The following is a 23,085-nucleotide window of genomic DNA, read 5'->3' on the forward strand; positions in this document are numbered from 1 at the left end:
ATGCGTTATCTTTATTTACATGACTATTTATATTGTAGATTCTAACTAAAGCATCAAAACTATGAATCAACACATGTGGATTTTTATGTACTTAACTAAAAAAAATGAGCTGAACCTCCACAGTCACCAGACCTGAACCCAATACAGATGGTTTGGGGTGAGCTGAAGCACAGAGTTAAGAAGGCAAAGGCAAAAACAAGTGCTAATAAACACCTCTGGGAACCCCTTCCTTCCTTCCTTCCTTCAAGACTGTTGGAAAACCATTTCAGGTGGCCACCTCTTTAAGAGAAGCTCATTGAGAGAATGATGCCAAGAGTGTGCAAAGCAGTAATCAGAGCAAAGGGTGGCTATTTTGAAGAACTAGAATATATATATATATATATATATATATATATATATATATATATATATATATATATTTTTTTTTTTTTTTTTTAAGTAAATAAAACTCCATATGTGTTCATTCATAGTTTTGATGCTTCAATGAGAATCTACAATGTAAATAGTCATGAAAATAAAGAGAAAACGAATTAAAAAGAGAAGGTGTGTCCAAACTTTTGGCCTGTACTGTATAAAGAGGATAACATGTAAAGGTGTGTGTGTGTGTGTTTGTGTTTACCTGCAGTGAACCACCATTGGTCCAGCATCTGGTGGGTTGCAGGCTTTAACCCTGCGCAGGAAGGCCAGGATGGGTGTAGGGTACTCAGGCACGCCGTGGTCCGGCCAGGCCATGAACTGGAACTGACGGACCTCCCTCTTCTCACTGGAACCGTTCTATTAGAAGAGATTAATAATAATAATGCTAATGCTAAAGCTAAAACAATTATTAACAATATTAGCTTAAAACTAAAATTTGCATTTAGATGTAGTATTATTTACACGTTAGGTAGAACACAATGCAAGTTAAATTTAATTGAGTACAAAAGATTATATAATTTATCTGTACTGTCAGGCAAAAACCTTGCATTGTTTTTTTTGTGTGACAGCAGAAATATATTGTATATAGTATTATATAAACTATAATATATAAATATTATGTACTGTATTTTACAGATTATAAAGTGCACCAGATTATAAGGAGCATTTTAAGCATTCAACAATAGTAAGGAACAAGGGTGGTGCCATGTTTTTATTATAATAAGGAAGCTGGGGGAGGAGCCTAAGTAAACAAAACTGTAATTCTTTAAAAAAAAAGTTTTCTTTCAAAGTCATACAAGATCCATATTTACAGTTAGCTTAGTTTTCCAATATTTTTAACAGTGTGGTTAGCAGCAGCGCTAGCCGCGGTTAGAAGTGCTTAGTGCTAGTAAATGCTGTCCGACAGCGCTACACTGAGAAACCGTGAGAGTTACAGTAAGCCAGGGCGCAATCAGCTAGCATTTTTTTAATCAGCTAGCTTGTTTTAACACAGTAAATGCTCAGATTAAAGTCTGATATGCTTGCCTCTGAATGGCGAAAGTGCTAGCGCTAATGCTAATACTGCTCCAGCATTAGTGCTGGAGAAACTTCACTGAAACTCCTGTATAACTCTGTACTTCAGCAGAGTAGCTTTACTGCTCTTTAATACCTGACTGGTAGAATTCATACATAAGGTGCACTTTTTATTTAATTAAATTAAAGGATTTAAAGCGTCTTATAGTGCAAAAAATATGGTAATTATATGGATATATTAATATTAATTGAAATAGACAACAGGTAAAACACACATCAACAAAATCTCACTTATTCATCTTTTACTCACTCAGTCACTATCTCTACAAATTTAAGAATAACATTTTTTACCTTGTATAAAGCGAAGGTTCTGACGCTGTAGGTGGCGAGCTCCACAGTGTCCAGCATGCTGACCTGAATCATCCCGTACGTCTCCGTCCCTCTACTGGGCCAATACTGATCACACTTCACCTGTAAGGCAAAATCACAATACAACACTCAGTCCACATGATTATCTCTCTTTAGCTTGTCCAGAAATGCATGTGCAAAGCATGTCCTTTCATTGCATTCAATGACAAGACGATCACTGAGGTAATAATGTTGGAAAATCAGAACTCCATCTCGTTCACAACTCCCAAACTCTTCCCAAAAAGTCCTGCCACTGTGTACCGCACTGTTACAGATTCACAGATACAGTTCAGGATTTATACTGGCTGCTACCGCTGATCTGATTTTAGCTCGGCTTGTGTTCCTTTGCCATTTTTATAGATCAGTGCTTTTCAAACTGTGGGTCGTGACCCACCGGTGAGTCGCAGCTTGAGGATGAGAGGGTTGTGAAGAAGCCGTGTCAGTGTGTATTTGTTGGTATTTCACTGATATTAGGTGGAAAGAGAGACAGAAACACAGCGTATGCAGGTGAGTTTGGGAAAGAACAAGATTTGGGAACACTTGTTACAGATAACAGTGTGTGTGTCATGCAGTGTTAGTCACGGGGGAGAGGTGTGAAGAACACTGTACTGCACAATTTTTGCAATATTTTGGAAGCAACCTTCACCAAACAACCAATAAGTTGTTTAAACTCAAATGATTTAAGTCTGTTTTATACAAAATTGGATATTTCTAAACATTACTCAACTATTTTGAGTTAGCTGAATTTATTTATGGCCAAATATTCATTCAAACTGAGATCTTTGAGGTGAACCACCTTATAATAAATGTGTTTAGTCTGTTGGCATTAACAGCTTCTTTTCTATTGGCTTCTGGCACAATCTATTTGCATACTGGGTGTGTTTCCCCATTTTCTGACACTCATCATCAGTGTGTAGTGATTCCCCTCCCAGGCTACCTTAGGTTAACTTGTACAATAGATCACTTGACTTGACTTGATATATTATGATTAGCTGTTTGGTCTCTGTGTTGTAGGCTGTAAGAACAAGCATCATAATTTTCTGAGCTGCTATAGTAACTCTGTGCTGTTTTCTCAATACTGTTCACTCTATAGCTAATTTATGTGAATTTATGATTTTGAGAAAAGACTATTAATATAAGCTTGTTTTGTCTACTGTATCCTGTTATCAAGATGATGTTATCTAAACTTAACTAAATGTTATCTAATAGTTATCTACTAGTGGTGCCCCTATAATCTAGAATTTTTGGCTATAAAGTAAAATAAACATATTGTAATCATTGCAGTAAAGGCCAAATGTGCAATAGTTACCTAAACCAAATTGTAAGTGTCAAGTACTTGTGGTTTGCCTGTTGAACTTACAGTATTATAAATTACTAAAAAAATGAATTTTGAAAACTTACTTATATGAGGCATCAAATTACCTCTAATGATTTGAGTAGACTTAACTTATTAGGGTTCACATTTACAGTGTAGGCAGTCCTGGTGGGCAAAACTACACACTGATGGTGAGTGAAGGTTGGGACACACACACACCCATTATGCAGATTAATTATTCCAGGAGCCAATCGGAAAGATGTATTTAATTTTAATTGAATGTACTAATGCACTTATGTTCTAAACTTTACCTTGTTTTTTGCATGTCTCAGCTGTTTATTGTAGGAAATACTTACTCAAAATATGGGGAAATCTAACCCTAATAAAAAAATGAGTGCATTTTACTTATTTGTTTTAGGCACATGAAGTCTCCTATATCTTAATAATATGAAATCTTTTTTTCTAAGTATGTTTTACTGCTGGAAATTAGGTAACAGCGTGGATTTTACTAAAAAATCTCCATTCAGTTGCTTCAGTTACTCAATTATTTTGTGTAAATGTTACACAATTAACTCGTGTTATAATTATTAACCACCTGCGGAACTGTATCACAGACTGCATTAGAAGCATCAGTGTGTGTGTGTGAGTGTGAGTGTGTGTGTGTGGACACCATAAGAAGAACAGTGTTATTAATTTAATTTTAAGCGTTACAACTCTGCCCTTCCATTCTCTCTCTCTTTCTCTCTTTCTCTCTCTCTCTCTCTCTCTCTCTCTCCCTTTTTGAACTGCAAAGTACATCTTTCACACCTGATGTGCCACCTGACAACACCGTTCAGCATCACACACGCACACAGTTCAGAGCACAAATGAGCAACAGTGTGAGGAGGAACAGTGTGTTTGTGTCAGTGTGTGTGTGTGTGAGTGTGAAGGTGTGTGTGTGTGTGTGTGTGTGTGTGTGAAGGTGTGTGTGTGAGTGTGAAGGTGTGTGTGCTCTGTTTTAGTGCCACATTATGACAGAAAGCCTAAGAATATCTCTCTGGAGTATAAGATGAGCTCAGTTCTCCTCAATAAACTGTAGAACAAATGAGTTTTAAGATCTTTATCAATGAATTCATTACTACTGAAGGTGGTGATCAAACTGGATCAAACTGAACTGATCACTCAGTGTTAGCTTTAATTAAAACACAAGTATGAAAGATAATGTAATATATTTATATTCAGCACCATTCAAAAGTTTGGATACACCTTTTCATTCAATGTTTTTTTTCTGTATTTCTTTATTGAATTTTTTTTTCTACATTGTAGATTTATATTAAAGACGTGAAAAAATGAAACGACACTTAATTTCAATTATTATGAATTTATGTAATAAACAGTAAAAGTGTTTGTCCTCTATGTTGTGTTACGGCAACAGGACTGAGTTAAACCCAGGAACACAAATAAAATTTGTATTTTAAATTTTATAACCTAAATATTATGGATTATGGAATATTTTTAAAGCACAGATTTAAAATGTGGATTTATACAACAATATATGTTATTATAGTTATAGAAAGAGGGGACAGATAACAAATGCAAGTTTTTCAGTGTTTTAAGTTGTTTTATATCATTTTCTGAATTACATGTCTTATTTTTGCAATTAGGTCAATGTACAAGACACTCTGCTTAAAAATAAAATGTATTTTAAAGTGATTTTGTGTGCAAGTCTTCCCCCATCTCAGATAATTCCCGTTGCCTTTGTCACCTTGCCATGAGCACATCGGCCAATCTACTCACTCTAGACTTCTCCTCCAGTTTGGTCATCATAACAATGGTGTTGGTCCTCTGCTCCCACACCATCCTCCAGAAGTCGCTGAGTGTTTCAGGGAGGGGTCCCTGCGTGCCGATGTACGCGTTCTGCTTCCTGTAGCCGTCCACGTAGTTCGCGTTGATGTAGTCACTCCCCGGCACGCCTGCGCTCACAAAACACACTCTTTAACACTCCACACACACACCAGTGTACACAGCCTCTCCACTCCCTGCATCAAAATCACTGTTATTACTGTTAAAATGATACTTTCTGCTGAAGAACGCTGAAGAGCAGCTGAAGTACTGACCGTCTACAGGAGTCAGGATCACTCTGGAGTGATCGTACGCGATGACGTTTGCATAGCGGTTCTTTGGCTTGTTGACCTCTAGGTTGGAGTGCTCCCAGGTGAACTGCTGGCCAGGGTCAATTGACTGTGGACAGAAGAAAAAACAGACTGAAATTATTTTGCTAAAAATGGCAAAAAAACACTTTTGGTTTTTGGTTGAATACATGAAAATACCAAATTATTTCTACCAAACAGTGACACATTTATATTATACGTAATATTTAAGTTTCCTCTGAAATTAGGACTTTTATCAGCAGTGGCAGCAGCAGCAACACTGCCCCCCCCCCCGACAATGCATATCAGAGAGCTGCTATACCACACCTGCAGGGAGCCTGAAAACGGCAGGTTTAAGTTCATTTTTATGATCTACTTACATATATGAACTGATATAAAGCGTTTTATTCATCATCACCTATCATCATGCTTGGTGTCTGTTAACTACCTCTTAACAAACTGGATAATTCCTGTGTTTTCCAACTTAAATGAGCTCTACAGGAATAGGATTAAGTGCTGAGGTAAATTTGTGATTAGAATAGTACTGCTGCAGTACATTTATGGCTAAAATTACAATGCTAACATAAATCTATGATTGAATAGTATGATTGGATAGAAGTACACTACTGAGGTAAACGTATGATGTAAACGCTGATGTAAATTTGTGATTCAAATTGCACTGTTAACATAAATGTATGATTCAATAGAACTTCACTACTAAGGTGAATTTATGACCAAAATTGAGTTGCTGAGGTTAATGTTTGAAAAAAAAAAAAACAACTACACTACTGAGGTGAACTGATGTTTAAAATTGCACTGCTAACATGAATGTGTGATAGAATAGAACTACACTACTGAGGTGAATTTATGATTATAATTGCACTTCTGATGTAAATTTATGACTAAAATTGCACTGCTAACATAAATGTATGATTGAATAGAACTACACTACTGTCACGCCTGGCCCTGTTTCCTGTCTGTCCTCGTGCCTGTGTTGTCCCACGTGACCCGTGCCCCTGTGTTCTGCCTGTGATTTTCCATTACCTCATGTCTCATTTGTAGCTCCACCCCTTCCCCAGGTGTTTCCACTCCCAGTGTGTTTCCTGTTATGTTAAAAAGACTTCCTCTGTTACTTGTCCTCTGTCGGTCTTTGCACTGTCCCCCGTTGTCTGTCTCTCTGCGTTTTTCTGTCTCTCTCTGCGTTTTCTTAGCCTCTCCGTGTTTCATTTGTCATTGCCCTAGGTCCTTGTTTAGTGTTTATCTCTGTTTGTTTCTAGTTCCCTAGTTTACTCCCTGTTTAGTTATTCTTATTATCTCTTGTTTGTTTTATTTATGTTCTCTAGTCTCCCTAGTTTATTTTGGTTTGTTTCGCTGTTCTTTGTTTATTTGTTTATTTATATTTATTTAATAAATTCACCTTACCTGTGTTTACGTCCGCCTCCTCGTCTCTCTGCCTGGGTCTAACCCTGACAACTACTAAGGTGAATTTATGACTAAAATTGCACTGCTGAGGTAAATTTATGATAAGAAAAGCACTGCTGAGTTATATTTACTGTGCTTTTTTGGTGTGTTTGCTGGGATGTTTTTTACATTTAGGATATTTAATTTATTTAACGGCAAAAATGAGTGACAAAATGAATAAAAGTGGGTTGGGTATTCAGTTTTTTTCCTAATAAAAGCACTTATTTTAAAAACAAGGGCCTCCCAAACTGACCCAACACACACAGTGTTCAAACACTTATGCAGTGCAGCCGTGTCACTGTTCGCACTGCAGAATACACTGTTTGTAAAAGCAGGATGTGTGTGTATCCTGTACGTCGGCAGGGCTGTGGGTGAAGCGTCTCTCAGACTTCAGTAGACTTTATTCTGACACCGACGTCCACCTTCATCCTGGCCTTTACCTCTCCAGCCTGACCCCAGCCTGCTCCCTGCCACTGCCCCACCTGCCCCTGGCCCTACACCACTGTAATGAGGTGAGGAGAGGAGAGTGTGAACGTGTGTGACTGTCCAGAGTTATCACACACACACACACACACACACACACACTCCACACACACACGCTACACAACCTCTGCTGCAAATATGGAGCTCATTATCTCCATAACAGCTGTGCTAGAGGATTCCTAACTAAAGAGCAGCAGAGAGGGGGAAAAAAATACTTATATCATGGAGATATATACAAAATATATACTGACCAATAGAAAACCATACAAAACATATATGACTTAGGGATGAATGAGGGATGAGAGAGAATATGACATAAGAGAATATAAATATGATGCTTCCTTCATCCCTTTACTGAATTTCTGTTATGGTAAATTCTGCATCAATTAAACTATATTTACACAGCAGGTAAAAGTGGTTTAAATCTGACTTCGTTCTAAGTGGCAGTGTGAATGGCAAAAGCGCATTTAATCTTACATTTTTATGCATGATATGTGCAACCACTTTTGAAATCTGATATGATGCAAATCAATGCAAATGCTAATCAGTCTGAATGAAAGCCAGATTGGATTTTATTAAAATTTTACTTACTTTTAATCCAACTGAAATTTGTATATATGACAAAATAATGTTTTAGCAAAAAAGTTTTGAATTATAACTTTTATTTCTAATAATCCCCACTGATTAATCATGATTTTATAATACTACTAATAAAAAAAAAAAACATTATCTACTGATGTCGACAATGATTTATTTTTTGGACCGATGTCATAAATTATGTTAAGACTTAATTTAAGACTGCTGTATATGTTTATTATTAATTTTTGTACGCTCTCTGTTTTCTGAAACTTTTATGTCGTTTGTTTCTCGATTTCATGTCCTTTGTTTCTATTTCTAATTGTATTAGTGTAAATCAATAAAAAAAATATTAACAAAAAACAATTTCATCTAATGATGTGCATTTAAAGCAGCTTATTTAATGTTAACTGCAGGTGAAATACATACAAAAAAAAATCATCTCAGAATGTGGTTTGAGTGATTTGATTAAAGTCCGTCCACACTGTGCACTGGGGTGTGTACACCTGGCTTTAGTTCTGATCACATTAGATGTGGATTAAATTCAATGTAGATTATATTTGTATTGAAGCATCTCTGAATGTAGCCTAGTTTGCGTGATCTGATAATAATCTGATAATCAAAATCATCTTTGGGGTGTTTTTTTTTTTATATACCTTGCTTTTTTATGCAAACATGAAATCAGAACATCTATACTGCATTTTTACTGCATTCTCAACTTTTTGCTCTAATTAATAGGATGATGACTGCTTTAAAAAAATACATCAGTTTAAATAAATAAAAGATAAACACAGAGTCCACGGATGCAAAGTGCTCCCTTCTTTTTAATTGTGTGTGTGTTTGTTCTTCTGTCTGCTGTTTGATATGTTTATTTGTCTCGTTTGCTGGTGTGTGTGTGTGTGTGTGTTAGAGCTAATTAGTGCTGAAGAGAAATGCCAGCTCTATAATGCCACACAGTCCAGTCAGAAGTTTCATTTCCATAATCATAAAGACATTTCCATCTAAAGGCTGACTAGTGATGACTAAACGCTTGTGATGAAGTCTTGTTTTCCGCACTCTCCCTCTCTTTCTCCTTTTCCTGGCTGTTTCCCGGCTGTCTGCTGTAATAATGGCAGCGATTGAGAGGTGAGCTGCATATCTTATTTAACAGCCCGTTAGGTAAAGCTTCCTGCATCTCGCACTGACAAATCACAGCCATTACTGCTAATGCCTCGCCCCGACAGACTGATCTGTTACCCCAACACTCCTCTATTCTCCCTCCGTCCCTCCCTATTCCCCCAATAACTGCATCTGTTCATTCCTTTAGGTTTCATACCCGCACACCCTAAATCTCTGATTCCTGCAAACAAGTCTTTATTTCCAGGAAAGTCTAACAAAATTTACAATTCACTCATTATGGCTCCCCCTATCATTAAGAAGGGTAAAGACTAGCACATGCCTCCTCTGACACATGTAAAGTCAGACTCCACATCTTTTCAAACTGCTGCTGATAGCTGTAGCATTGCCGAGTAGCATCACAGCGCTAACGCTCGGAAGAAAAAGCGCAGCGACTCGGTTCTGTTACATCAGCTCACAGATGCAGCCTTGTGCTGATCAATCAACATCACCCTTTAGAGTGAGGAGGGGAAAGAGCACCATCTTCTGTATCAATTGTGTTCCCTTTTAGGGCTCCGGCAGCTGATGGCAAGCTAAATGACTGGGATTCGAACCATTCAGCAATCATTACTTTGCGGTCAAGGGAAAGCGCTGGATACCCAGCTCTAATATATCAGCACTTTTTTTTTTACAGGGGGAGGGTTGAAAAAAGGTGAGAGAGCAAGCATGATCTAACCACACAGAGAGATCACAGAGGGTCAATTGTGCTCTCTCAGGCTTTGGCTGCTGATGGCAAAGCAGAATGACAACCTAAATTTGAATTGAAAATATATATATAATATAGAATAGTTTTCAAATATAGGTTTGTATTGTATTATAGGTCTTATATATATATATATATTTTCATTTTTTTTTTAGTTCTGAAATAACGTGAATGCATAATTTGCATTGTTCTTCACAGGTGATCCAAAATGACTGGGAACAAAATCCTTTAAAAAGTTTTCTCTTCTCCTGAAAAGTTGCTATATTGAAGATACAAGTTGATGCACAATGCCCAATCGTAATAATATGCAATTTTATAAGCTTCACACGTATCGCTACGTCTATCGAAAGGATTTTCACCCAATCAGTGTAATAAAAGCAGTCATTCATCTTTAAAGTGAGCTGAGGAGTGTATTTATACACACAGAGATCCATCAAACGCAGAGGAAACACTCTGACTCATAATTACAGGCTCCTCTTCAGTACAAACCAGATCAGACTTTATAGTGATGAAACTTTAGAGTCATCCCTATCCACTTTGAAGCTGAAGCCTTTAACAGCTGCTTATTATCGGCTCATCTTTTACAGCCCCCTATCAGTTCCAGGGCTCTCTGAAGTTAAGGGGGGTTTTGGGTGTTGAGCTCTTTATGGTCCTGCTAAAAACATTTAAGAAACACAGATGAAAAAAAAGGACCTGGAACTGATTATAAGACTGTTTTATATCAACAAGTTAGGTGTGATTGAGGGGAGAGGGAGGCATTTAGGAGCCCAGATTGATTTTTTTTTTTATTTAATTAAAAATAATTATTTAATTAAATAATTAATTTAAAACAACTTTCCATATAGCTTAACATAAGTTTAACATAAGGTTATACTAATACAGTTAAACATTTGAATAAAACTACACTATAAAGACAACATGATTGGGACACCTGATAAACACCTAGTGTTTATTCTGAAATCAAGAGTATTAAAAAGAGATTATCCTGCTTTTTATTGAGTTTTCGCTACTGTGCTGAGGAAACTTTGAACTAGAATTTGGAACATTGCTGTGAGGATTGAATTGCATTAGGGGACAGAAGCACTAGTGAGCTCAAAACTGCATCTAGTCCACTGGTAAAAAAATGGTAGTTGGTAAAACTGTCATATGTGGCCCAGGTTTAACTAACATTTTATCTTCATGTCATGCAAAAACTTTGTATTATCATTTAATGTTAATGGACCAGTTAATGGACCAATAGAAATACTCCATACTGCCATTTTGGAGATACAAGGTTTAAATATAGTTTGCTTAGTTGCCAGAGGTGGAAAGTAATGAATTACATTTACTCAAGTTACTGTAATTGAGTAGATTTTATGAGTAATTTGTCATTTTTAAAGTAGTTTTTAAAATAGGTAATTTTACTTTTACTCAAGTACATTTTGACAAAAATTTACTTCGCTACATTGGAAAACTCCTTGTTACTGAGTAAAAAATAAAATTCTGGGGAAAAAAAAACAATTGTCTGAATTAAAAAAAAAAACAAATTGGCACGAATGCTCACGCGTGGAATAATGAGGCAATAACGTCCTCATGCAATACAAAATGTGCCCCACCGGACAGAGCTGTCAGCTTTCAAAACTTCCACATCAAACCTGCACAGCAGGTGGTGGTAATTACATTTATCATTAAACAATCTGCTTTAATGTTAAAAAAAAAACATGTAAATAGCAGTTAAAGCACAGCAATGGCAATTAATAATGAACTGTAAAACTATAAAATTACGGTTTATAGTCACATCTATGACCATAAATGTTTAACAGTAAAGAAAAAAATGGATCATAGAAACCTATAACACTTGTTCTTAAAAATGTTTAATGGGGTGGTCTAAACAAATACTGCCTAAAAGGTCCAAATTACTGTGTGGAATAATAGTTCATTAAAAACAATTTAATTTATGATTTGTTTTTACTTTTTTTACATCAAATAATTAAAAGTAACTATGTAACTTTTACTTGAGTAGATTTTTAGATGGGTACTTTTACTTTTACTTGAGTAGATTTTTAGATGGGTACTTTTACTTTTACTTGAGTAGATTTTAAGATGGGTACTTTTACTTTTACTTGAGTAGATTTTTAGATGGGTACTTTTACTTTTACTTGAGTAGATTTTTAGATGGGTACTTTTACTTTTACTTGAGTAGATTTTAAGATGGGTACTTTTACTTTTATTGAGTAGATTTTTAGATGGGTACTTTTACTTTTACTTGAGTAGATTTTAAGATGGGTACTTTTACTTTTACTTATTTTAGCAAAGTAAAGATACTTTTACTTAATTACAATTTTTCAGTACTTTTTCCACCTCTGTTAGTTGCTAAGTTTATTGCATTTATTTTCTTAAGAAAAAACTGTAAAACTTTTAGTTTGTCCTGCAATAAGTTAACTTGCTTAAACTTTCAGTAAAATACATAATTATCATTCATTTCCTCTGTGGAGAACTGCTGATTTCTACTTTTCACTCTGAGCTCCGAAAACTGCTTCACTTTAAAAGCCTTTTAAAGCCATATTTGAATGAAAGGCTGATATTAACATTCATCAGCATACAGTGTGCGACTGTATAGCTGGACATCCTGCTTCACTGCTTTGCATGGTACAAAGGGTCAAACTAGGAGAATATTAATAATTTTCCATAATAATTTACCATTAGCCATCCTATTGTGCTTCAAGAGAAGAAAAACATATTTGCTATTTTTTTTTCCGGACATACATAGAATGTCCTCTGCCATTAATCCAGCTGTACAGTGAACAAACACACACTTATACACTTGTGAGCACACACATGGGTTTTAATATATGGAGTATGATGCATAATTTATAATCAGCTTTAACTGAATAGATATTCTTTTTTAAATACATTGAATATAACAGCATTTAAAACAAATTTTTAAACTTTATAGGTTTTAGTGACTGTGTTTGTTTGTGTGTGGGTGTGTGTGTCTGGGGTTGCTGGTGTTGGTTCCACACGCAGGATTTAGTTTGCATTGCACCCCTGCTTTTATCTCTCTCCATCTGTTGTTTGGGCTGCCAGCTGCTCCACACAAGCCTCCAAACCACAGGCTGATACTACAGAGCTGCTCTCGGCTCGGCACTCCCCAGACACACCCATCACACCCCGCGTTCACACACACGCATCAGCCACAGCCATGCAAATCCTGTTTGCATTCATACATTACACACACTTATACACACACATACGCACATATCCATTTTTTTTTTTTTATCCCTGCTGCGTTTGTGACAGATAACATTTCAAGACTGACTCAGACTGAATCAAATCAGCATGTTTATATTTAGCTCATAAAAAAATACTATCCGGCTATTTTTATTTATTTATTTTCATATCGGATAGCATTGTGCTGTCTGCTGTTATTATTTACCCGAGTTTTTTTTTTCTCCTTCAGACCCTGAGAGAAGTGCTGACTCATTCCCCCAGCATGGCACTGCTGCTGTCTGACTGTGTGTGTGTGTGTGTGTTTGTGTGTGTGTGTGTGTGTTCTCTCCCTCAGAGTCCTGCAGCTCCTTAAGCCTTTCCACCAAACACTGCCAACAAATGCCCAACAAATCCGGTGGGAATCTGCCTCTCTATCACACCCAAACACTGCTACAGCCTGTTAGCATGGGAAATTAGCGGCTTAGCGTGGAGCAGGGTTAGGGGAGTTGTTCTACTAGGCCTCATCTGACTGCAATGAACTGTACAACAACTGAAGAGGGACATTCAGTGTGATAAAGAGACGTCTTGGACGTGTTAGATGTAGCCTATTATGGGATGGAGCGTCTGACTGGGATTGCAACATTAAAGAGGCCCAGCAGCCAGTGTAGCAATGTTGGATGTAGCCATAGTAATAATGCCACAGTAGCGATGTGGGTTGAGTTCGGTAGCTGATATGCTAACACTATAGTAGTGATAAGGCCTGTAGTGATATGGGATGAGGCCTGTAGTGATACAGGTTGAGGCCAGTAGCCGATATGCTAATGTTATGGTTTTGATGTGGGATGAGGCCTGTAGAGATGCGGGTTGAGGCTTGTAGCCAATATGCTAATGCTGTGGTAGGGATGTGGGATAAGGCCTAGAGAGATGCAGGTTGAGGCTGTAGCCGTTATGCTAACATTATGGTAGTGATATAGGATGAGACCTGTAGATATGTGGGTTGAGGCTGGTAGCCGATATGCTAACTCTGTGGTAGTGATGTGGGATGAGGCCTGTAGTGACATGGGGTGAGACTTGTAAAGATGCTGGTTGAGGATAGTAGATGATATGCTAACGCTTAGATCACCAACTATAGTTGTCTCTTTTTTCTCCCAAACAAACCACTAAAGTAGTTGTCTTTTTGTAGTTGGTCCCATACTGTTATGCCCATTTTAGGTACCCAGTATCTAGCGTTGATTTGCAGTAGCAAAAATAAGTAGGGGTTTTAAAATTTCATCACTATCATGTTTTGAGGTGAATAAATATGTTCAGAACTTACATATATACATTATGTTCTGTGTCATTGTTTGTAACCAGAGGTCACTAAAGGGACTTAATACTGTGCTAAACCTATGGTAGCATCGTTGGATGAGGCCGGTAGTCTGTGTGCCTGAAGTACACTGAAGTAACAATGGTGGATGATTTTGATTGGACGAGGCCAGTAGCTGCAGTGAAATCTGGGAGTGGGACTGTAACTTATATAACGGGTCTGCACCAGAATGAAAAGTTATGGTGTGGCTTCAGAAACCAGTGGAAATAAGGGCTTAATGACTTTGCTCAAAGAACCACTGAAACACTTTGATTTTTTGCGGCTGCAAAATAAGAGTAAATATTGCCTATTCAAAGACCTCTGCTGCATTAAATTTTGCCCTGCCAACTGAAGGTGATCTGTAACTGTTTTTTAATATTTATTCTAAAGAAAAGAGAGAATTTACACAACTTTAGAGGAGTAACAGATCAAAAACTCTTCATATTTTTTTCTTTAGTTTAAAAGCAAGTTGTTTTGCCGCTTTCATTGCTTTCATTTTATTAGATATGCTGTCTATAGGTTTGCCTATTCCCACTAGCTGGTGGTAAACAGCTTAATGTCTATATGCTAAATGCTATAAATGTAACAAATAACCAAAGAATGACTGATTTGCCTATCGATAAACGTCTATTTTCATACATAAGGTGCATTAAGGCGGATTATAAGGTGTATTATGTGACACTAGTAAGGAACAGGGGTATCGTCATCGTCATCGTTTTCCTTTTAATATAGCAAGTATTTAACTTAGTAAAGCTAAACTAAGTTAAATAAACAAAACTGTAATTCTTTTTAAACTTAGCTGGATGCTAATCTACACAGATTTCTCTCCTGAAAACTCTCCTGTTTATTTGGGTCTACTGTCTATTTACAGTAAGCTTATTAGCAGCTAACTGCATTCGCTAACCTCGTTTAGTGGCTAATGCTTCCTGACAGAGCTACACTAAAGGAACTCTCAGTGTTCCAGTAAGCCAAGGCGATATTAGCTAGCGGTTTTGTCCCGCGTAGCTTGTTTTAACACAGTAAACACACAGGCTACACGTCTGCTCAGGATAGTGCGGTTAGCGTGTAATGCTAATGTTGTTCTGACAGGGCTAGCTGTGGTTAGCAGCAGGCTACAAGCAGATAACACTCACGTCTGCACAGCAAAAGAGCTAGCGCTTAGCGTGGTTAGCGAGTAATGCTAATAATGCTAGAAAACTAAACTGAAACACTTTAAGTATGCCTTATAGTGCAAAAAATGCAGTAAAATCTAAATTCCTAAATTTCCTTCAGGATAAATAAAGTATCTATCTATCTATCTATCTATCTATCTATCTATCTATCTATCTATCTATCTATCTATCTATCTATCTATCTATCTATCTATCTATCTATCTATCTATCTAAAATCTGCAACTGTTAAAGTGTTATAGAGTCTCCTAGTGATACAGCCAGCACTTAGACAGTTGTGCCACCCATGTGGCTATGATGTAAGTGTGTATATGTCAGTAAAATCTTTTTCCCCGCTACAGTATGTGGTTCTTTCTTGTATCGACTGATGAAATAGCTACTCGCCTGGTCCGTGAGACGATTCTCCAGGTCAGTGTACATATTTATCTCTCCGTGCCAAAGTTCTGACTCTGCATAAAGGAAAGCAGCGGCTGCTCTTTCATCCTGTACAGCAGCACCCAGTGTTAGTGTTATTCTCTGAGAGACGTGCACGCTGAGGTCAGAGACGGCGTGTGATGTAGCTGTTGTGTTTACAGCGCTCTCTGCGAGACTGAAACTCTGCAGAAACAGGCTGAGGTGAGCTGCTTTTAAAATGGATCTGCCCTCCTCCCCTCGCCGCGCTGATTTATCCTCGCCGAAAATCACCACTTTAAATGCAAATGATCGGCCTTTGTAGGACATCAGAAAGCAATAATGCCCTGGTGGCTTCTACAGTAAGTAAGCATGCGGGGGGGTGGGGGGGGGTATAGGGGGTATAATTTTCTGAATAGTGGGGAAGGGTCATAAACTCTTCAGCACTTTTCCGCTAAAGGTTGCAGAGACTACTCCATCAACTAACACACTATTACATCAACTAGTTGGTGCTGTGCTTACAGTATGAGCTTCTGTGGACGAGGAAGTGAAAATACTTTCATCCATTACAGTGGACAGCATATTTTGTTGCAAATAACTCTAATTAAAGCCTATTGTGCATCTGAATAGAAGATTAAACAAGCAAATGAAAAATGTACAGTACAGGGATTGGACAACGAAACTGAAACACCTGGATTTAGACCACAGTAATTTATTGTGGTGACGGACAGTTCTGGTGGAAACAGGAGAGTTGAGGTGCACATTGAATTCTGCCGTGATTTAAGAAGCCGTGGTACTATGTTCTTGCGTCCACAGTTAATCCTGTTGGATGTGGTTGGTCCTTCTTGGTGGTATGCTGACATTACCCTGGATACTGTGGCTCTTGATGCATCACAAAGACTTGCTGTCTTGGTCACAGATGCTCCAGCTAGACGTGCACCAACAATTTGTCCTCTTTTGAACTCTGGTATGTCTCCCATAATGTTGTGTGCATTGCAATATTTAGAGCAGAACTGTGCTCTTACTCTGCTAATTGAACCTTCACACTCTTATAGCTCTTACTGGTGCAATAATGTGCAATTAGTGAAGAAAGATTGGCCACCAGGCTGCTCCAATTTAGCCATGAAACCTCCCACACTAAAATGACAGGTGTTTCAGTTTCATTGTCATTGTTTCCTATGGTATTTTAAAAACTGTACCTCGTATTCCTGTGAGAAGCGCAGGCCGTCGTTGGCTTTGAGTCGTTCGATGTGGTCAGCCAGGTCACACACAGGAATGGGCGGATGCTCTCTCATCCCTGAAGGACAATAACACAGGTCTTTAGTAGTGTTTAAGTTCTGCCACAGTAACACACTGACTGCACTCTCTTCTGCAATGCTTTACAGTAATTAAAAAACTGTGAGCAACAACAACACACACACACACACACACACACACACTCACACACACACACAGAGTGAAATTTACACAGAAGCACTCTTCATCAAAAAGATGAAGGCAACCAAGAGCATGACGCCTCTGTAGTGAGAAAGTATGAGAAAGAGAGAGAGAGAAAGAGAGAGAGAAATAACACCATGCCATGTGCTAACTTCAATCAGGGGCAGTGATATGAGTGATGTGTGAATGACTGCACAGGCTGATTGGTTGGTTGGGGTCTGGATTGCTACCTAGGCCTGGCCAATAAAAAGAGAACCATTATGATTTTGTTGTTATTAGAAGGGAGAAGCCTAGCCTTTTACTTACAACATAATACAAATAATTCATTTACTATAGTCATATTTACAATATATATTATTACCAGGGCTGTCAGCGGTAAAGCGTTAAAACATTAAAGCGTTAAAGCATTAACGCACAAGATTAATTTTAAATCGTATTTTTTTAAAGACGAATTATACCACAGTTAATTTTCCAACCCTGCAATGTGATTGGCTGAGAGGCGTTCTATGAGTGCCATTATCAGCCGGTAATGCACTGTATGCACTGAAACTGAAGCTCTCCATGTGTTACTCCACCTCATACATGTAACCTAGCAACAATGCAGCGCTTACAAGCCAATCAACGCAGCTACAAACAAAGCAGGAATGGAACTATTTTAACTCGCTGAGTTTTTATAACCAAAAAGACTATATTTTCTCATCATCTTTACTTAAAATCTTTTAATAAACAGCGATAATGGAACTGTGGTGTAATCGCCTGCTGCCTTATGCCTATGACTGTAGCACAGCAGTGCCAATATTAAACATTATAGCACAAACCTTGAGTGCATTAATGCTTAATTAATTGCACCACCAAGTTTGACCCCAACTTCCCCCGCGCCCCACATTGTAATTTATCGCAGTTGATCACAGAATATCGTTGTGATTAATCATATTAATTTCTTTTATATCGATTGATAGTTTTATGTTTTAGAGTTTATGCTTAGACCTCACAATAAGCTTTATTCAAACTTATTTAAAGTGAGCTTTTGGAAATTCATATATTATTGACAAACAAAGATATGGATATATATTTTTTTAATTAGCTTCCATATATATCATTCAGGTATAACAGTAACCCCACCTCCATGTTTTAACACTCATTATACATTTTATCAGCTCCTCTGACCATATGAGGACATTTTGTTGACACTTTGTTGACGTTAATGTTATGACTAGTTAGTATGTCATTTCTTAGAATAAAACAGCATTCTAACAAAAAAAAAACAAATAATATATATATATATATATAACAATAACATTTCAAAATCCATCCCAACCCTCTTCTAGTGCTTTCCATCCAACCAAATGCAGCGTGAAATGCTCAGGCCGCGGCTGCGGAGAGGCTATGAGAGAGCTGTGTTATCAGTACAGCCAGCAGGGGGCGGTGCACGTGGGCTGAACAGACAGACATGGGAAAAGGAGCAGCTGGAAAACGGAGAGAGTGGAGCGAAAGACGAGAGAACAGGAGGAGGAGGAAGACACAGGAGGAAAGGATGGAGACTAACTTGGAGTATTCGGGCAACTGGGGGCGCTGGAACCTGTAGAGAGAAAAATGGGGGAATAGAAGTGTAAGAGCCGTCTAACAGCCAGACAGAGCAGACCCAGTAGAAAGAGAGAGAAAGAGGAGGAGAAGAGAGAAAACAGGAGAAAAGGAAAGTCTGAGAGATTACAGAAATCATCCTTCCATCGTCAGAAAGGCACTAAAAGTTAGCTTTGGTTTTTTGAGGATAAAGTGAAGTAAAGCAATGGTCCCACTTTATAATAAGTGTCCCTAAGTACTATGTAGTTACACGGTAACAATCCATGTAACTACAGTGTAACTACTGATGAAGTACACATTGTTACAGATTAACTACTGAGGTACAGGTCATGTAATTACACATGTGTATTAAGGTTAATTTTGACTTGTGTAAGTACACATGTGTACTAGGGGGAGTGTACTTACACAAGTTATAGAGCAAGTGTAATTACATATGTGTAACAAAGTGTGTGTACTCAATCAGCCATAATAAAATACTAGACAATAGCTGTTGGATAAGTTTATACTCAACTTATCACACACACTATTACATGCATGTAAGTACACACACATTGTTACACATGTGTAAGTACACTTACTCTATCACTTGTGTAAGTACACTCACCCTAGTACACATATGTTTTTACACAAGTCAAAATGAACCTTAATACACATGTGTAATTACATGACCTGTACCTCTGTAGTTGATCTGTAACAATGTGTACTTCATCAGTAGTTACACTGTAGTTACATGGATTGTTACCGTGTAATTACATAGTACTTAGGGACACTTATTAAAAAGTGGGACCAAAGCAATTCTCCAGTCCAGTCTGTGAAACCCCTACACTCAACATGTTTGCAAATAAACAAATAAAAAGAAGCGGCCCAAGACTTTTAAAGCTGCGAGAAACACATGTTTCATTACTTTTATTATCAAAGCAAAACATTTGAACTATTAATAGAAAAATATGGTTTAGGGTTTAGTGGCTCTTCAATAATTGTTGTAAATTTTACCTTTTTTTTTTAGCCTGTATTTATTGAAAAGTAATTACAGTATTATTCTAGGTTTACTTTTGTATGGGGAACCATATAATTACTGTATGCTGATAGGGCTTTGTGTTGACACTATCATATTTATAAAATATATAGAATCGGTATAAAATAAAAATGTACTTAGTATGCAATTAGTATGCATTAAAATGAAAAAAAAAAACATAACAATAAAAGAAACTAATATTTATTTTACGGGCAATCAATCTTTAAGATTAGCAGCTTGTAAAGAGGGTGGAGCCAGATGGAGGCTAACAGGAGCCTGGCAAAAACTTGGCCTCTAAAAGCTAGATACAAAAGCACGGTTCCTGACAGTCACAGGAGGGAGTGTGTCCTGACAGACAGAAACTCCCAGTTTTCACAGAACGAGGGAGGTGATGCCTTAAGAGCCGCTGTGCTCGGCCAGCCGAGCCCACATCTTTAAAAGAGCAGCGGTGCCGCTTGTGGAGTCAGAACAGACTGGCCTTTATGCAGAAAGTCTCGGCTCTGTCAGAAGAGCTTTCCTCAGTGAAAGAGAGCAGGGGAACACAGCGGGGAGACAGCCACTGAGAGCGGCGGAGGAGCGGGAAGGAGAAAAGGAGAGATAAAGATTCTCTCCTGTGACTTATCCTGCTTAATTCCTCCCAAGTTCAAAGCTCAGAGCGTGCAGAATGAGGGTGTGTAATTAGATGGCGTGGTGTGTGTGATGTAAGTGTGTGTGTGTGTGTGTGTAAATGGCTCACTATCGTCGTCTTCGGCGTGTCCTTCATGTTGAGGTGAAGCTGATGGTGAATAATACTCTTTATCTCTATGCTAAAAGCTCAGCTGTACTCTGAAGCTCCACCGCTATTCCACAGAGCTGCAGCCATTCAGCCCAATTCACACAGCTTACAGTAGATTAGAGTGTGATTCAGTGTATAAAGCAGTCTGCTTGACCACTGGTGTGTGTGTGTGTGTGTGTGAGTGTGTGTATGTGTGTTTCTATACAGATATGCAATACTGGTCACACACTGAAGACATTAAAATGAATTATAACAATAGGAGGGAAGAGGTAGCAGTTGTAGCTTTGATGCGCACCAAAATTTAAAAATGAAGGGAATACACCTGCAGAGAATGAGTGCATGTCTGCAGCCACAAAGCCAAAGTATAGTTTCGTTTCTTTTTTGTTTCCTCAAGATGATTTTGGAGCTTAGTCTGTTTTTTGGAAGAACAGACATGCTGAGCTTAATTTCGCCCAGCTTTAAACATATGTGTTGGATTTAAGGGGGCCATTTTTAGAGTATTTTAATGTCTTATGTCCAGAGGTGGAAAAAGTACAGAAAAATTGTAATTAAGTAAAAGTACCTTTACTTTGCTAGAATTCTACTCAAGTAAAAGTAAATGTACCCATCTAAAAAAATCTACTAGAGTAAAAGTAAAAAGTACTCAATTTAAAATGTGCTTTGAGTAAAAGTTACATAGTTACTTTTAATTATTTGATGTAAAAAAGTACAACAACAGCCGGTGCATCCATGCCAATTATTATTTTTTCGGGATTCCAATGTAATGAGTAAAAGTTCCAATGAGTAAAAGTAAAATTACCTATGTTAAAAACTACTTTAAAAATTACAATTTACACATAAAATCTACTCAATTACTTTAACTGAGTGAGTGCAATTAATTACTTTCCACCTCTGCTTATGTCAGAAAAGAAACAAAAGCTGTTGCTCAGCTTCATCACAATCTTTGTGCTTCTGTTGTGTTCAGAATTCTGCAGTATTTGATGCTATTGGTGTCTGTGCACCTTAATGCACGGCATAAGCAGTACTGTAAGCGCAAGTGCTAAAAGAATAAATTCTGTTTTTGTTAATGCATACTGTCTTTTATTCTTATTTATATAAGAAATATGTTTTGATAACTCAGTTACGCTTTAGAAAGGGTTGTTTGCACTTTCGGAACTGAGTTCAGTCAGAACACGGCTACAAATATAAATATAAAACCTTCAGTTTTATGTTCAGTTAAATAAACTTAAGATGAGTAAGGATATGTAAAGTTAATCAAATATAGTCAAATATATAGATTGAGTTTTTTTATGTGTTATTTCCATGATTTGAACGTGAAACTAATGTGGAGTGCATGTATACTGCTGAACATGTGCCAGTCTGGTTATATATATGCTACTGTGAGTAACTAGAGGGAGAGTCTCCTTGAGGAGGATTCAAATAATAGTGTTGTTGTACTTTCCTGCAATTACCATCACAGCATTTAAATGAGCGATCACACAGTTTGATGTTGCATTTAATTCATAACCAGTCATAACCAGTCGTAAGATTACACTCACATACTGTATCTTTCAATGTAAAATCTTCATTAAAAATGCCGGGTACTCCAAGACTAGGCTCAATCCCTGTCCAGGAAACCAACCCACTGAATAAAAGTCAAAAGGCTTCACTCAAAACCCAGATAACTAGTTAGTAAATATCGTCGCTGTCCAAATACTTATGGACATGAAAGCATCTGTATTTTCTGCATTACCTTGTGATTGGTAGTTGAGTCTCCTCATCTCTACAGGGTCGGACGAGTGGGCCAGCAGATGATCCTTCACTCCGGCAGAGTGCTCATCTTTCGCTGAGGGAGATGCTCGCTTCCTACACACCATAACGAGGAGGATAATTAGAGCAGAATGCATGCAAACACACACACACACACATAACAGATACACACACAAACAGATAAACAGTCGACAAGCACACACACACAGCAGGTGTGCTATTTCAGTGTTTTACTGCAGTGTGTGAAGGGGAGGTGCAACACGTCTGAACCTCTAATCTGAACTGAAGTAATAAATTCAGTAAAGCAGTGATTTAGTGGAAAATCACATTTACAGTCTTCTTAATCCGTAAATCCCAAACGCAGCTGATCAGCCAAGTCACACCTGAGTCTGAAGTTTACTACTTTAGTAGTTAACACTGGAGATATGAGGTTATGTGTAACCTCATATGTGTAATATGTAAGTAAGGAAATCGGGAAAATACACTGACCCTAGGTAAATGAACAAATAAAAAAAATATTAAAAAGAAAACAAGCAAAAAAAGCAAGTTTAAATTAAAAGAGATTTAATCAAATTAATTTATCTAAATGACAGAAAAAAGTAAAAAAATATATATATATTATATATATATTTTTTTTCAATTTTTTCCCACCATCTATCCAACCAGAGAGCACAAAACGAATTGTGCTCTCTCAGGGATCCGACCGCTGATGGTCAGCTGCATGACTGAGATTCAAACCCACGATCTCCCAATCATAGTGGCAGAGCTTTAGA

General features: G+C 37.5%; 1 protein-coding gene across 8 annotated transcripts in view; it reads right to left on the reverse strand.

Annotated features, from left to right (window-relative positions):
• ptprfa (protein tyrosine phosphatase receptor type Fa) overlaps positions 1-23,085 on the reverse strand; it is a 351,362-nt gene that overhangs the window by 17,063 nt on the left and 311,214 nt on the right. For 5 of the 8 annotated variants that reach the window (XM_049479799.1, XM_049479803.1, XM_049479800.1 and 2 more), the window contains 7 exons: positions 22,296-22,408; positions 18,739-18,771; positions 16,955-17,052; positions 5,251-5,374; positions 4,931-5,106; positions 1,783-1,902; positions 620-774 (listed from right to left, as the gene is read on the reverse strand). In XM_049479799.1, the coding sequence (XP_049335756.1) occupies positions 620-774; positions 1,783-1,902; positions 4,931-5,106; positions 5,251-5,374; positions 16,955-17,052; positions 18,739-18,771; positions 22,296-22,408 (819 nt within the window). The remainder of the gene's footprint in view (positions 1-619; positions 775-1,782; positions 1,903-4,930; positions 5,107-5,250; positions 5,375-16,954; positions 17,053-18,738; positions 18,772-22,295; positions 22,409-23,085) is intronic. The other 3 variants (XM_049479804.1, XM_049479801.1, XM_049479805.1) reach the window with 1 other exon arrangement.

Source organism: Astyanax mexicanus, chromosome 5, assembly GCF_023375975.1.
Source record: "Astyanax mexicanus isolate ESR-SI-001 chromosome 5, AstMex3_surface, whole genome shotgun sequence".
In the NCBI taxonomy this organism is placed as follows: Eukaryota; Metazoa; Chordata; class Actinopteri; order Characiformes; family Acestrorhamphidae; genus Astyanax; species Astyanax mexicanus.